Source organism: Schistocerca cancellata, chromosome 8, assembly GCF_023864275.1.
Source record: "Schistocerca cancellata isolate TAMUIC-IGC-003103 chromosome 8, iqSchCanc2.1, whole genome shotgun sequence".
Classification (NCBI taxonomy): Eukaryota; Metazoa; Arthropoda; class Insecta; order Orthoptera; family Acrididae; genus Schistocerca; species Schistocerca cancellata.
The window spans coordinates 207,138,275-207,152,476 of NC_064633.1; the positions used below are offsets into that span (position 1 = coordinate 207,138,275).

Genomic DNA, 14,202 nt, shown 5'->3' on the forward strand with positions numbered 1-14,202 from the left:
TTCTCTATAAAGGAATTTAAATAAAAAATAAAATCCCATTTATATTTGATTATTGTCTTTATGTTTCATAACAAAGATTACATTGTTAGGTACAATCAAAATACAAGGACTGTTCTCTTCCCCCCCCTCCCCACCACCACCACCGCTGATAGGGTATAAATAAAAGACACGTTCGTAGAAAACAATTATTTTATTACCAAAAGTTTTGCACACTTATGGTTACTTTTTTTCAGCACAATCACTGAAAAGATTGATACATTTATCATATCAGTGAACAAGCTTTTCAATACCCTCTTCAAAAAATCTTGCCGCCAATGACTGCAAATGAGCAATGATGTTGTTTTGAAGATCTTCGTTGGTTTGAAAGTGCTGCCTTCCCAGCCACGTCTTCAGTCAGCAGTCCTGTTTGTCTGTTTTGAATGATAAAATTTTTGACTTCAGGAATTGTGTTGGTCCATGACAATGTTCATCTGCACACTGCCGGCACAACCCAACAGCTCCTTGAACAATTTCAACGGGACATTTTCAATCATCCGCCGTACAGTCCTGCCCTGGCACCTAGCGACTTCCACCTTTTCCCTGAACTGAAGACGTGGCTAGGAGGGCAGCACTTTCAAACCAACGAAGATCTTCAAAACGATGTCAATGCTCATTTGCAATCATTGGCGGCAACATTTTTTGAAGAGGGTATTGCAAAGCTTGTCCACAGGTATGATAAATGTCTCAATCTTTTCGGTGATTATGTTGAAAAGTAACCATAAGTGTATAAAACTTTTGGTAATAATGTTATGAACTTGTCTTTTATTTATAGCCTATCGGAGGTTTTGAAAAAAAAGAGAGAGAGAGAGAAGGGAAAAGAAAAGGTCCTCATTTTATTCCATGTTCCTTCCAGCTTCCTCAGGAATAAGGCTGTTGACTTAAGTGACTTTACGAGTACTTTGTGAAAGATGATGATGGTTCTGAACAGTACAAGATAATGTATTTCAGTGTCTTACTAGATAAAGCCTCTTAAAACTGTGTGTCACTAATCCTCGGGGCACTAATGATGATGAGGATGATAACAGTTTTTATATTCCGCAGTTGCCTGACTTCAGTGCTAGTATACCTATATTTCAATTTCTTGTAACAGAACTTGGTATTAATCACACAGGACTGAGATCATAATTAACAGGCATGATATTTTATCTGGATGATGCACAACAAAAACGTCAGGCTTGTTAGCTGCTACAGTTCTGATGGTATGAATTAGCTGATGGTACATGATAGTCTTACATCAAGCTGTCATGACTGCTACTGTACATTTTTTGGAGAGATCTGGTAATCCTTTAGATCTGCAGATTTTCCATTATTATTTATTTCAGCACAGAGGAGGGAACCAATGTAAGCAGAAGACCTGGAAGATTTGAAGGGATCATCTAGTTTAGCACACTGCCTGTCTATATTCAAAATTATGCATTTAATTATGATTATGGGGAGAAGGATACTAAACGTCGTACAGTTTTGAATGCGAGGAAGCAATCGGCTAATGCAGTTCATATACAAATCAAACCACCAATAATATCATATTCTTTGTAACAATTCAGACAATTATGATGCTGATCATTGTGAATACACGGACTGAACACTGTGACACAAGAAATGCTAATTTGATAAATTAAATAGATTAGCAATGATCTGGTGCAGTATTTAATAGTTTCTCTTGGGCCATTGACAAACTGCAGTAAGATAAGCGTCAAGCATCTGAGTAACCCATATTAATGGAGGTTCATGCAAAAGACTGACGATCATAGGTTCACTGCCTAAACGTGGAGTGGACTTTTATTTTCCTTGCTTAGAAAAATTAAAGCTACAAAAATAAATTTTTGTAACACTTTTCTAATTATACTTTGGATGCATAAAGATGACATACATGTCAGGGAGAAATCTGGTGACAGTGGAACTGCACACAGGGCATAGGCCTTTCAAAATTGACAATTTTGTTCCTAAACCTCCTCATGAGTGGCCATTAGAAGATGCTTACGGTGAGAAGATGATTGAGGCATGAGCTCATGAGAAAACTGATGGTGGATATTTAAACCAAGACTGAATACGCCATTGCTGACATCTTGACTTTTTGAAAAAATAGCAAATAGCATAACAATTCCTTTAAAGCTGATTATGTACACTGATAATGCACATTTTATTAACTTTATGAAATTTATTACAAGTGATGATAAAACCCCTAAATTTTGTAGGTGGCGCATTCAGTACTGTATACCATCTGCATGATTACCTCCATTTCAGCATGGTTGGAATAGTTTTAATTCGCAAAGGACATAGGTTGTACTATGCTGAGACTTGTGTATAAAAATATATATCTCTAAGACTAACTGCATACAAAATTTAATCATAACTATTTGTGAAAATTGATAATTTTTTAATTATTATTTCTTTTGCTGTACTGTATGTATTGTTATAGAATACTAGAGACAGCTCCTAACTCTGCAACTTAAATAAAGCAGATGAGATAGACAAAGACATTCTCTGATTTTTAGTTCTTAAAATTGCTTTCAGTATGGCATATACCTCAAGTTGGGATTTGTACTGCAGTTCTTGTTGCTGTGCAGCTTCCAGTGTTTCACGTAACTGCTGGATCTTAACAAGGTTTTGCTGTCGTGCAACTTCGATGTTATCAAACGGTGGTCGCTGAGGGCCAGGACCTCCTAGTACCTGACCAGCTCGCATTGTGCCTCCTGGGCCTTGCTGCTGTTGCTGCTGTTGTTGCTGCTGCTGGGACTGTTGTTGTTGCTGCTGTTGCTGTTGTTGTTGTTGCACAAGTAGTAGCTGTCGATCCTGCCCCTGCAGGATGAGAATAATAATGGTATATTCAATTTATGTAATCACAATACAGTGCTTGAAAAATGTATTCAAAGTAAAATTATCATTACACAGGGTACTGGCAATAGGATGGTTGCCATTGGAGGAACTTAACTTTTTTCTGAAAATGGATACGTTAGTGGATATGTGTGTACACTATTAGTGATCTTGCCAGAAAGAAAAGAAAAAAAAAACTATTACAATGCAGGACAAAACCTGAAAAAAAATCAATGTGTAAACGTTCCACAACCAAGAAATACGAAAAAGCTGGCAGTGGAATGTGCTGAACCAACATAATGGAAAACTTTTCAGAAACACTGACAAATGAGCAATGTACTCCTAGTTCTAAAATTTTCCCGCTCATGTATGACATGTGTTCAAAAAGTAACAGTCATTTTTTTAGTTTCGCGTGATGTGTTACTACAGTTTGAATTTCTTATTGTTGTTATTTTGATAAACATGACTGTATAGTATATGTACAGTGTTAGCCATAATGAATATTTAGCCTGTTGTCAGCTGTCCATAACATTATGTGTGCACTTTGGTATTATTTATTTTGTATGAAAATGCTTAGGAGAATTTGGATTAAATTTTGCTATAAGAAAGGAATAAAGTGCAAAATTTCTCCTCCTGAAGATAAGCTAGCTTGTCAATTCCTTGTAATGTTATAGTTTTCTCAAGAAAATTTTCTTTTCACAACAAAAAATAAAAATGTAAAAACTTGCTCTGCTTTGTTTATTTTGCATAGCCTACAGCCCTCTTTTGTGGCTTTGTTCACAAGGCACTGGATGAGCTGTATTTCCTACAAATGTGCAGGGATGATTTGTGAAGGTAGATGTCATTTCTTCAAGCAGCGGAAAGTCCAGTTTGGAATACAAACAATTATGGAAAGGACAGATTGCCATTCACCATATAGATGACATGCTGAGTTGCAGACAGAAACATTTAAAAGCTTGTTACACATTAAGCTTTTGGCTGAAGCCTTCATCAGAAAAGAAAAAAATACACATGTATTCATACAACTACGTATGCCTCACACACAAATGACTCTTGGTGTTCAGGCTAGAATGAAACTGAAAAGCACTGAGCAGGGGCAACAATCAGTAATGGCAGACCAACAACGGAAGAAGAAAGCGTGATTGATGTCCTCTCTCGCCTTCCTTTCATGGTGCAAAGATGAAAATGCTACATTGAAGTTCTTGAAATGTAAGCGCCTATTCACCACCACCCAAGCACATTGTATCTACGACAGAATGGAACGAGCTTTTCTTCATGAGCGAATTCATACAAGACTTGGCAAGAACGGATCAGGAACTTCTGGACATGTTCTATCAACAAAGTAGCAGAATGCATTGAGGCAACTGGGACAAGATCAACACCATCACTCACACGATCAGGCAGATCGAACTAGAGTGCTGCACTGAGCAACAGAAGATAAAGTTTGAAAGATGCTGGAAGCAGACTGACAAGGTGATTCCCGACATGTCACGCACAGTCGTCAACCTCACTGGACGACAATTGAGCAAAGAGGAAGTGTCTGTTCTTCAAAAAGGAGGGTATTTCGCTGTCATCCTGAGAACTATACCTATGGAGGACATCACTGCTAACACTGAAGCAGCCATTCGGACCCATCCTTGTGAAAGGACAGAGGAAATACACTCTGAAACAGTCAGGATACAGCACCGAGCTAAACTACTAGCTTGCAACCTGAAGAAAGAAGAGGTACAAGCTGTTAAGAATCTTAATGCTGACAAGAGTATATTGGTACTGCCTGCCAATAAGGGGAATGCGACCTTCGTAATGAAGACCGAAGATTATGAGCAAAAGATCCGAAACCTATTACATCCGAGGGGGTACCGAAAAATAAGTGCAGATATGATGCAGCGTATCACACGGAATACAGCAGACATACAGAGAAACCTGCGCAACACAGAAGCCCTACCATATTGGCTGTATGGATTACCTAAGATCCATAAGAACAACACTCCACTAAGACTGACTGTTAGCGCTCCTGGCTCACCGACATATTAACTGGCAAAACACTTGGCCTCTCTGCTCCAGCAGCACGTGGGGAAGACTGATACATACATAAAGGACTCAGGACATTTCACTGAGAAGCTGAAGAAACTAAAACTTGCACCAACGACATCCTGGTCAGCCCTGATATTGTTTCTTTGTTTACGAAAGTGCCACTTAGTGACGCTCGGTAGCACATCGGTTCCATTTTCCTGCAAGACATCACAAGCTCTTCCATGCATGAAACTTCCTGGCAGATTAAAACTGTGTGCCAGACCGAGACTCGAACTTGGGTCCCGAGTTCGAGTCTCGGTCTGGCAGACAGTTTTAATCTGTCAGGAAGTTTCATATCAGCGCAAACTCCGCTGCAGAGTGAAAATCTCACTCTCTTCCACGCATGTCTCACCATGAGCTATTTCACATGGAATGGCAATTTCTATGAACAGCTGGAAGACATTGCCATTGTCCATGGGTAGTCCTCTTAGTCCAGTGGTGGCCAACTTCTTCATGGAACATTTCGAAGCACAGGCACTGGACTCGGCAACTTATAAACCTAAGGTGTGGTACAGATACATCGATTATACTTATGGAGCCATGGTGAAGAACAGCTCGGTGACTTCCTAAGACACTTGAACAGCCTCCACGCCAATATAATATTTACCATGGAAGTAGAAAAAGACAAGAAACTACCATTTCTAGATGTGCTGGTCACAAGGGATGGCGAAAACCTGGAACATAGCATGTACCAAAAATCAACACACACAGACTGATACCTGCACAAACTATCAAACCACCACCCAAGCCAGAAAAAGAGGTATGATTCATACGCTCCTAACGCGAGCAGGATGAATATGTGAGCTGCAGCACCTCAAATGCGAAATGCAACACCTGGAAAATGTTCTGAGCAGCAATGGGTACTACACAAATTATATTAGAAGTGTAACAGAGCCAAACACTGGGCAAAGTAAGAAATCAGAAAAAGAAATGTCGGCTACGGCCTTTCTGCCATACAGTCTCAGAGTGACAGACAGAATTGGCTGCATATTGCACAAACACGGTGTAAAGACAATTTTTAAACCGACAAGGAAGATCAAAGAATGTCTTAGACTGACAAAGAATAAAAGGGACCCACTTGCAATGTCGGGAATATACCGCTTACAATGCACATGCAGAAAAGTTTACGTCGGAATGACTGGATGATCAATCAGCACTAGGATCAAAGAACATAAGCGACACTGCAGGTTGGGGCAGATGGAGAAATCGGCCGTGGCAGAGCACACATTGAGTGAGACCGACCATGTAATAAAATTCATCGACACAGGAGTTCTAGCTGTAGAGAAGCACTATCGCACCCACTTGTTCAGAGAAGCTGTAGAAATACACAAACATGGGAATAGATCAACAAGAAAGAAGAATGCCTTAAGGTAAACGGAGCTTGGCTGCCCGTACTGCAGGAAACAACCATCACAGGTAGCAAGAGGAGAACAACACCAGAAATGACCATGCAGAAGCCCTCGGACATTGGTGCACCAGGTACATATAGTCTGCGGCCGCGAGCTCGGCTCCAGTTCACCACCAGCAGTGGAACGTGAAGCACTGACAATGCCAGCCACTCGTGCTGGCGAAACATAAGTAAAATCATCAGACGAATGTTGGTTGAAGAACCTGAGACAGAAGCAAACAGGCAGTTTGTCAATCAGTAATGAAGTGGGGAAGGGGAAGGGACAGCAGGATACAGGTGGTGGGGAAGAGGAAACAGTGCTACTGGTGGAGTGTGCAGGGACTAGAGATGGCAGGCAAGGCTACCTTGAGTGTGCAGGGACTAGAGATGGCAGACAAGGCTATCTGATGCAGTGCTGGTAGGCTGTGGGGGTGGAGGTTGGGAAAAAAGGGAGCAGAAAGGAGAGGAGCAGAAAAGGGGAAAAATGGTGGGTGCATTGGCATAGAACAGTGCACAATGAGGGTGAGGTGTGGTAAGTTGGGAGGAGGTGATAGGACAGATGGGAGCTGAAAGTGTTGGGTGGTGGGTGTGGGTACAATAGGTTACAGTAAAAGACATTAAAAGATGAATATCAACAATTTTAAATAAGGGTAATGGAATATAGCAGAAGTGAACCAGGTGACACTGAGGAAATTAGATTAGAAAATGACTGAAGATTAGAGTTTAACATCCCATCAACAGTGAGGTCATTAGACAGAACACAAGCTTGGATTGCTTCAATGATCAAAAAGGAAATCGGCCATGCCCTTTCAAAGCAACTGTCCCTATATTTGCATGCATTGGTTTAGGTAAATCATGACAAACCTAAATCTGGACTGCCGACAGGGATTTCAACAATCATCCTCCCAAATGCGAGTCCAGTGTGCTAACCAATGCGTCACCTCGCTCCATATTAGGAAATGGGACACTGAAAACAGCAGACAAGATCTGCTACTAAGGGACCAAAATAACTGACAATGGCAACGGTAGAGAGGATATAAAGTATAGTTTTGCAATAGTAAGAAATATTTCTAAAAAAAGATACCTCTGTCAACATCAAATATGAATTTTGGTGTCAACATCAAATATGAATTTTGGTGTCAGGAAGCATTTTATGAAAGTAACTGTTTGGAGTGCAACATGATACAGAAATGAATCCTGGATTTTAAAAAAATACAGACATGAAGAGATTAGAAGACGGTACCACAGAAGAATGCTGAAACTCAGATGGGCAGAGGGGTCAACTAACAACGGGATACTGGTTCAAACTGGGGAAAAAGGAATTAAAGCACAACTTGCCAATAAGAAGGGATAGGCTGACAGGACATATTCTGAGGCATCAGAGCTGAATACAGTAAGCAGGTTCAAATGAACAAAAGATGTAATCAAGCATAAATGAGGGGATTTGCACATGATAAACTTCCATGGATGACCACATCAAACAAGTCTTTAGACTGAAGACCATGGCAACAAGAATGATGGATTTAGGGCTATTCTCACTTCAGAAAGAAGTAGTTTTACCTAGTATGTTAGCAAATAGGTCTTTGTATTGGAAATTAGCACCCAATATTAAATGGAAACGTGGTTTACAATCTTGGTTTATTCTGGAAAAGCATTGTGTTGAAGCTACAGAAGAAAACATACAGCATAGCATACTATCTGGATCAGCCCAGTATCTACATCTACATCTGCAAACCATTGTGAAATGCATGGCAGATAGTACTTTATATGGTACAATATGTTAGGGACTCTTCCTGTTCCATTTAAATGTGTAGTGCAGAAAGAATGAATATTTAAATCCCTTTGTGTTTGCTGTAATTTGTCTATCTTTCTTTTCAGGGTCGTTATGGGGACAATAGCTGACGAATATCTCCAGTATCTTCACTTAATACTGGTCATTGCAATTCTGTAAGTAGCTTTGCGTGAGATAATTGGCATCCAGCTACAAGACTCTGTCAACTTGGGTATTTCTACATCCTTGTGACTCTCCTCCATCAATCAAACAAACTTGTGACCATTTACACCACCCTTCTTTGTATATGTTCAAAGTCACCTGTTAGTCTTATTTAGTAGTGTGCCACACACTTGACCATTATTCTAAAATGGGATGCCAAATGATAAGAAAGCAATCATCTCTGTAGAGTCACTGTTTTTATTCACGACATATCAGTAGGGACACAGTTCTCAAAAATCAAGAGACCCAACTGTTCTTCTTTCATACACAGTAACCCCAAATTAATTATTGAGCTGCAGATAAGTATTCATAGAAAGAAATCTGCTCAAGAAGATTAGCTTAGTTAGACAAGTATGAGGAAGAAAATAGGTCTGATCTTCCTCGAGGCACTACCTCAGAATTAGATCATTCAAAGAAATTACAGAAAACTTCTGAGAAGATATGTTACAAGGAGAATTAAGAAACATATTATTTCTTCACTTTCCTTCTTGCTGCACACAGATCACAAAATAATCATGACAAAAAATAAGAGAAACGAGAGCTGATATGACTGTAGTTCTTCCTTCACACTATTCCTGAACTGAACAAGTAAAAAATGAGAATGAAGTACCCTCTGTCACAAATCAGAAGATGGCTTGCAAAGTACAGACACACATCATTATACACAGAACATAAGCTGTGATACACAAACAAGAATCCTAATACCACTCAATATGAATACAGGTTCAACAATGTGTGAAAGACAGATTGCTACTTACCGTAGAGAAGACATGTTAAGTTGCAGACAGGCACAATTAAAAGACACTTACTTAAAGTTTTCGGCCACAGCCACCATCAGTAAAAGAGAGACACACCATTTGTACACACAAGCAAGCGCACCTCATGCACACATGACCACCAACTCCAGCATTTCGGGCCAGAATGCAACTATCACATAGGATGCAAGCAGCAATCTAGATGCAGCAGGGAAGGGGAATGGATAGTAATGTACGGATGGGAAGACAGATGAACAGTGTCTGGTGGAGTGTGCAGAGGCTAGAATGACAACAGGGGCAGCTTCAGGAGGTTGTGGGGCAGGAAGGCGGGGAGAAAAGGAGCAAAAGAGGAGAGAAGCAGGGAAAGATGGGCAGACACATTGGCAGAGGGTGACAAATAAACAGGATAGGAGATGAGAATGGGAAGGACATGAAAGGACAGAGGGGATGGAAAATGTTGGATGGACGGAGTGGGGTCAGTGTGTTACTACAGGTTGACACCAGGACAATTATGGCAGCGGAAAATGTGTAGTAAGGATAACTCCCATCTGCACAGTTCAGAAAAGCTGGTGGCAGAGGGAAGGATCCAGATGGCTTGGGTGGTGAAGGAGCCACTGAAATCAGTGTGTTATGTTCAGCTGCACATAGTGCCACAGGGAGGTCTACTTTGCTCTCGGCCACAGTTTAGCGGTGGCCATTCATTCTTGGCCCCAATTTGGTGGTGGCCATTCATCCTGGTGTACAGCTGGTTGGTAGTCATACCAATAGAAAAAGCTGGTAAATGACAGGGCTGCTTTCACAGGTGGCCCAGCCCCTCATGGGGTAGGATAAACCAGTGACAGTAGTGGGATAGGTAGTACTGGGTGGGTGGACTGACTGGTTTTGCATCTGCGTCTTTCACACAGATATGATCCTTGTGGCAATGGGTTGGGATTGGGAGTGAGAGTGGCACAGAAATGGACTAGGATGTTGTGGAGGTTGGGTAGGTGACAGAGCATCACATTAGAGAGGTGAGAAGTCTCTTGGATAGAATGTCCCTCATTTCAGGGCTGATGATAGGTAATCAAAGCCCTGGCAAAGAATATGGTTCAGTTGTTCCAGTCCAGGGTGGTACTGAGTGATGAAGGGGACACTCCATTGTGAATGGTTCTTGGGGGTGGTGGGAGGATTGGGGGTGTGAAGGGAAATGCATGGAAGATCTGTTTGCAGATTAGATCTGGGGGATAACACCTGTCTGTGGAGACCTTCGTCAGACCCTTAGCATACAGGGTAAGGAGTTCTGCAGATATGCCATCCCCAGGTGGCCAGCCTGTCCGGGAGTGGTTTTTTCATGTGAAAGGAATGTCAGTTGTCAAAATGCAGGTACTGTTGGTGGTTAGTTGGTTTAATGAGGCCAGAGGTACAGATGGAGCCATCAGAGAGGAGGTGGTCAACATCTAGGAAAGTGGCACGCTGGGTTGAGGAGGACCATGTGAAGCGGATGGGAGAGGTGTTGAGGTTGTGAAGGAACAAAGATAGGGTGTGAGACCTTAACTTTTCGCGGCAAATTGAATGTTCAAATAATTTACGGGTTTGCTGCCGGGTGACATCGTCGACCACCACCAATATTTCGGCAGGAGCACACCCTGCTATTCTCAGGTGTGCCTTGAGAATGGCGTTGGTCAATGATGTCACCTGGCAGCAAACCCGTAAATTATTTGAACAAAGATAGGGTGTCTTGGCCCTGATACCAGATATTGAAGATATCATCAATGAACATGAGCCAGACGAGGGGTTTGGTGTTTTGTGAGGCTAGGAAGATCTCCTCCAGATGGCCCATAAAAAGGTTGGCATAGGAGAGTGCCATGTGGGTGCCCATAGCTATGCCGTGGATTTGTTTATATAGCTTCCCTTCAAAGGAAAAGTAGTTACGGGTTAGGATAACGTTCATAAGATGTATGAGGAATGAGGATGTAGGTTTGGAGTCTGAAGAAGACTGGGATAGTTAGTGTTCAACAGCAGTAAGACCACGGGCGTGAAGGATGGTTGTGTATAGAGGGGTTGCATCAACAGTCAAAAATAGGGATCCAGGAGGTAAGTGGTGGGGACAGTGGTGAGTTGGTGAAGGAAGTGGTTGGTGTCTTTGATGTGGAAGGCTAGATTATGGGCAATTGGTTGGAGGTGTTGGTCCTCATTGACCGAAATTCTTTCTGTGGCAGCACAAGAACCAGCCACAATCAGGTGTCAAGGATTGTTGTGTTTGTGGATTTTGGGAAGCACGTAGAAGGTGAGTGTGTGGGTGACATAGGTGTGACAAGTGAAAGGGTTTCAGGGGAGATGCTATGGGAAAGGCCTAAAGCTTTAAGCAAGGATTGGAGGTTGTGTTAGACTTCCAGGATGGAGTCACTCTGGCAGAGTTAGTTGGTGGAGAGGTCAGATAACTGGCAGATGCCTTCTGCCCGGTAGTCACTGCAATTCATAACAACAGTGGTGGAAGCTTTGTCTGCAGGTAGGATGATTAGGTCAAGATTTGTTTTGAAGTTGTCTGTGTCTACTCTTTCTTCTACTGAAAGGCTGGTGTTCTGAAGAAGGGACCTGGGGAAGGATGGTGAGGCTAAGTTGGAGGTAAGGAGTTCCTGGACAGTGACAAGTGGGTGGTTAGCTGAGAGGGGGAAAGGATCATTGTTGTATGGTGGTATGAACTGGAAGACAAAGGGTACAATGTTGGAATTAGGGTGGTTTTGGTTCAAGGGATTGGTGGCAAAGAAGTGTTTCCGTTGCAGGGATCAGGAGAAGGAGAGTAGGTAAAGACCTACTAAAGCCCAGGGTGATTAAATTTGGGTGTAGGGTTCGAGTTGAGGCCTTTGGATAGGACTGAAACTTCTGTGGAGCCGAGGGGTTTTGGTGGAAAGATTAACAACAGTGTTGTGGGAAACTTTTGGCTCTGGATTTGTAGGAGAGTTGTTAGGGAGTTTTGTGGGATGTGGCAAGTTGAAAAGGTCAGCCAGGCAGGGTTTAGCTGCTATGAGGTGTGGACAAGGAGGAACAATGTGGGTATGATATGGGTTGAATAGTGGTGCTCCAAGGTGGCAGTGGGATATCAGCAGAAGATGGTTCATAACTTGCCACTGATTTTTCAAACCCTAACTACCTTAATTCCAACACTGCACCCTGCCTCTTCCAGTTCATACCACCATCCAACCATATTCCACCCCCACCCTATCCCTCCCACCTAACCACCAGCTGGTCACCTTCCAGGAATTCCCCATCACAACCTTAACCTCACCTTCCCTCCCCGGGTCCGTTCATCACAACAACAAACTTTCAGTAGAAGAAAGAATAGACATATACAACATACAACCTCAAAACAAATCCTGACCTAATCATACTACCTGTAGACAAAGGTTCCATCACAGCTGTTTTGAATCGCAGTGACTACCTGGCAGAAGGCTTCCACCAATTATCTGACTACTACACCTATAAACTCTGCCAGAGTGATCCCATTCCGGAAGTCCAACACAACCTCCAATTCCTGCTTAAAGACTTGGGCCCTTCCCAGAATTTCTACCCTGAATCCATTTCTCTCATCTCTGTGACACCCTGCACACCCACCTACTATGTGCTCCCCAGAATCCACAAACCCAACAATCCTGGATGCCCCACTGTGGCTGGTTATTGTGCTCCCACTGAAAGAATTTCGGCTCACATTGACCAACACCTACAACCAATTTCCCATAATCTAGCCTCCCACGTCAAAGACACCAACCACTTCCTTCACTGACTCTCCACCATCCCCACCCCTTTGCCTCCTGGATTCACACTTGTGACTGTTGATGCAACCTCCATATATACAAACATCCCTCATGCCCATGGTATTACTGCTGTTGAACACTATCATTCCCAACATCCTTCAGACTCCAAACTGACTACCTCATTCCTTATACACCTTACTAACTTTATCCTTATACACCTTACTAACTTTATCCTATCCCACAACTACTTCCCCTTTGAAGGGAAAGCATATAAACAAATCTGTGGCACAGCCATGGGCACCAGCATGCCAGCCTCCTATGCCACTCTTTTTATGGGTCATCTAGAGAAGACCCTCCTAGCCTCCCAAAACACCAAACCCCTAATCTGGTTCATGTTCATTATCTGGACTCAGGGACAAGATATCCTATCTTCATTCCATCACAACCTCAAAACCTCCTCACCAATCAGCTTCACGTGGTCCTCTTCAGCCCAGCGTGCCACCTTCCCAGATGTTGACCACCTCCTCTCTGATGGCTCCACACCTCCATATTAAGTCCACCAACCACCAACAGTACTTGAATTTCGACAGCTGTAATACCTTTCAGACCGAACAAACCCTCCCACACAGCCTTGCCACCCAGGGACAGCATATTTGCAGTGACAAAAACTCCGTTGCTCAGTATGGTGAGTGTCCCACTAAGGCTTTCACAGACAGGTACTATCCCACTATCCCCAGACCTAGTCTGCAAACAGATCTTTCATGCCATTTCCCTTCACACCCCCAATCTTCCCACCACTCCCCCCCCCCCCCCCCCAAGAACTGGTCACAAAGATGTGTCCCCTTCATCACCCAGTACCAGCATGGACTGGAACAACTGAACAACATCCTTCACTTGGGCTTTGATTACCTATCACCAGCCCTGAAATGAGGGACATCCGACCCAAGATACTTCCCATCCCTTCTAAAAAGATGTTCCGTCACCCACCCAACCTCCACAACATCCTAGTCCTTTTCTATGCCACTACCACTCCCAATCCCAACCCATTGCCACAAGGATCATATCCCTGTGGAAGACCCAGGTGCAAAACCTGCTTAGTCCACCCACTCAGTACTTTCTATTCCAGTCCTGTCACAGGTTTATCCTATATCATCTGGGACCAGGCCACCTATGAAAGCAGCCACATCATTTACCAGCTCTGCTGCAATCACAGCACAGCTTTTTATATTGGTATGACTACTAACCAGCTGTCCACCAAGATGAATAGCCACCACCAAATCACAGCCAAGAGAAAAATTGACCACCCTGTGGCACAACATGCAGCTGAACATAACACACTTGATTTCAATGTTTGCTTCACTACCCGAGCCACCTGCTTCTCTGAACTGTGCAGATGGAAATTATCCCCGC

General features: G+C 42.7%; 1 protein-coding gene across 4 annotated transcripts in view; it reads right to left on the reverse strand.

Moving 5' to 3' along the window:
* LOC126095224 (mediator of RNA polymerase II transcription subunit 25) overlaps positions 1–14,202 on the reverse strand; it is a 165,562-nt gene that overhangs the window by 45,815 nt on the left and 105,545 nt on the right. For all 4 annotated transcript variants that reach the window (XM_049909965.1, XM_049909967.1, XM_049909964.1 and 1 more), the window contains one exon: positions 2,566–2,838. In XM_049909965.1, the coding sequence (XP_049765922.1) occupies positions 2,566–2,838 (273 nt within the window). The remainder of the gene's footprint in view (positions 1–2,565; positions 2,839–14,202) is intronic.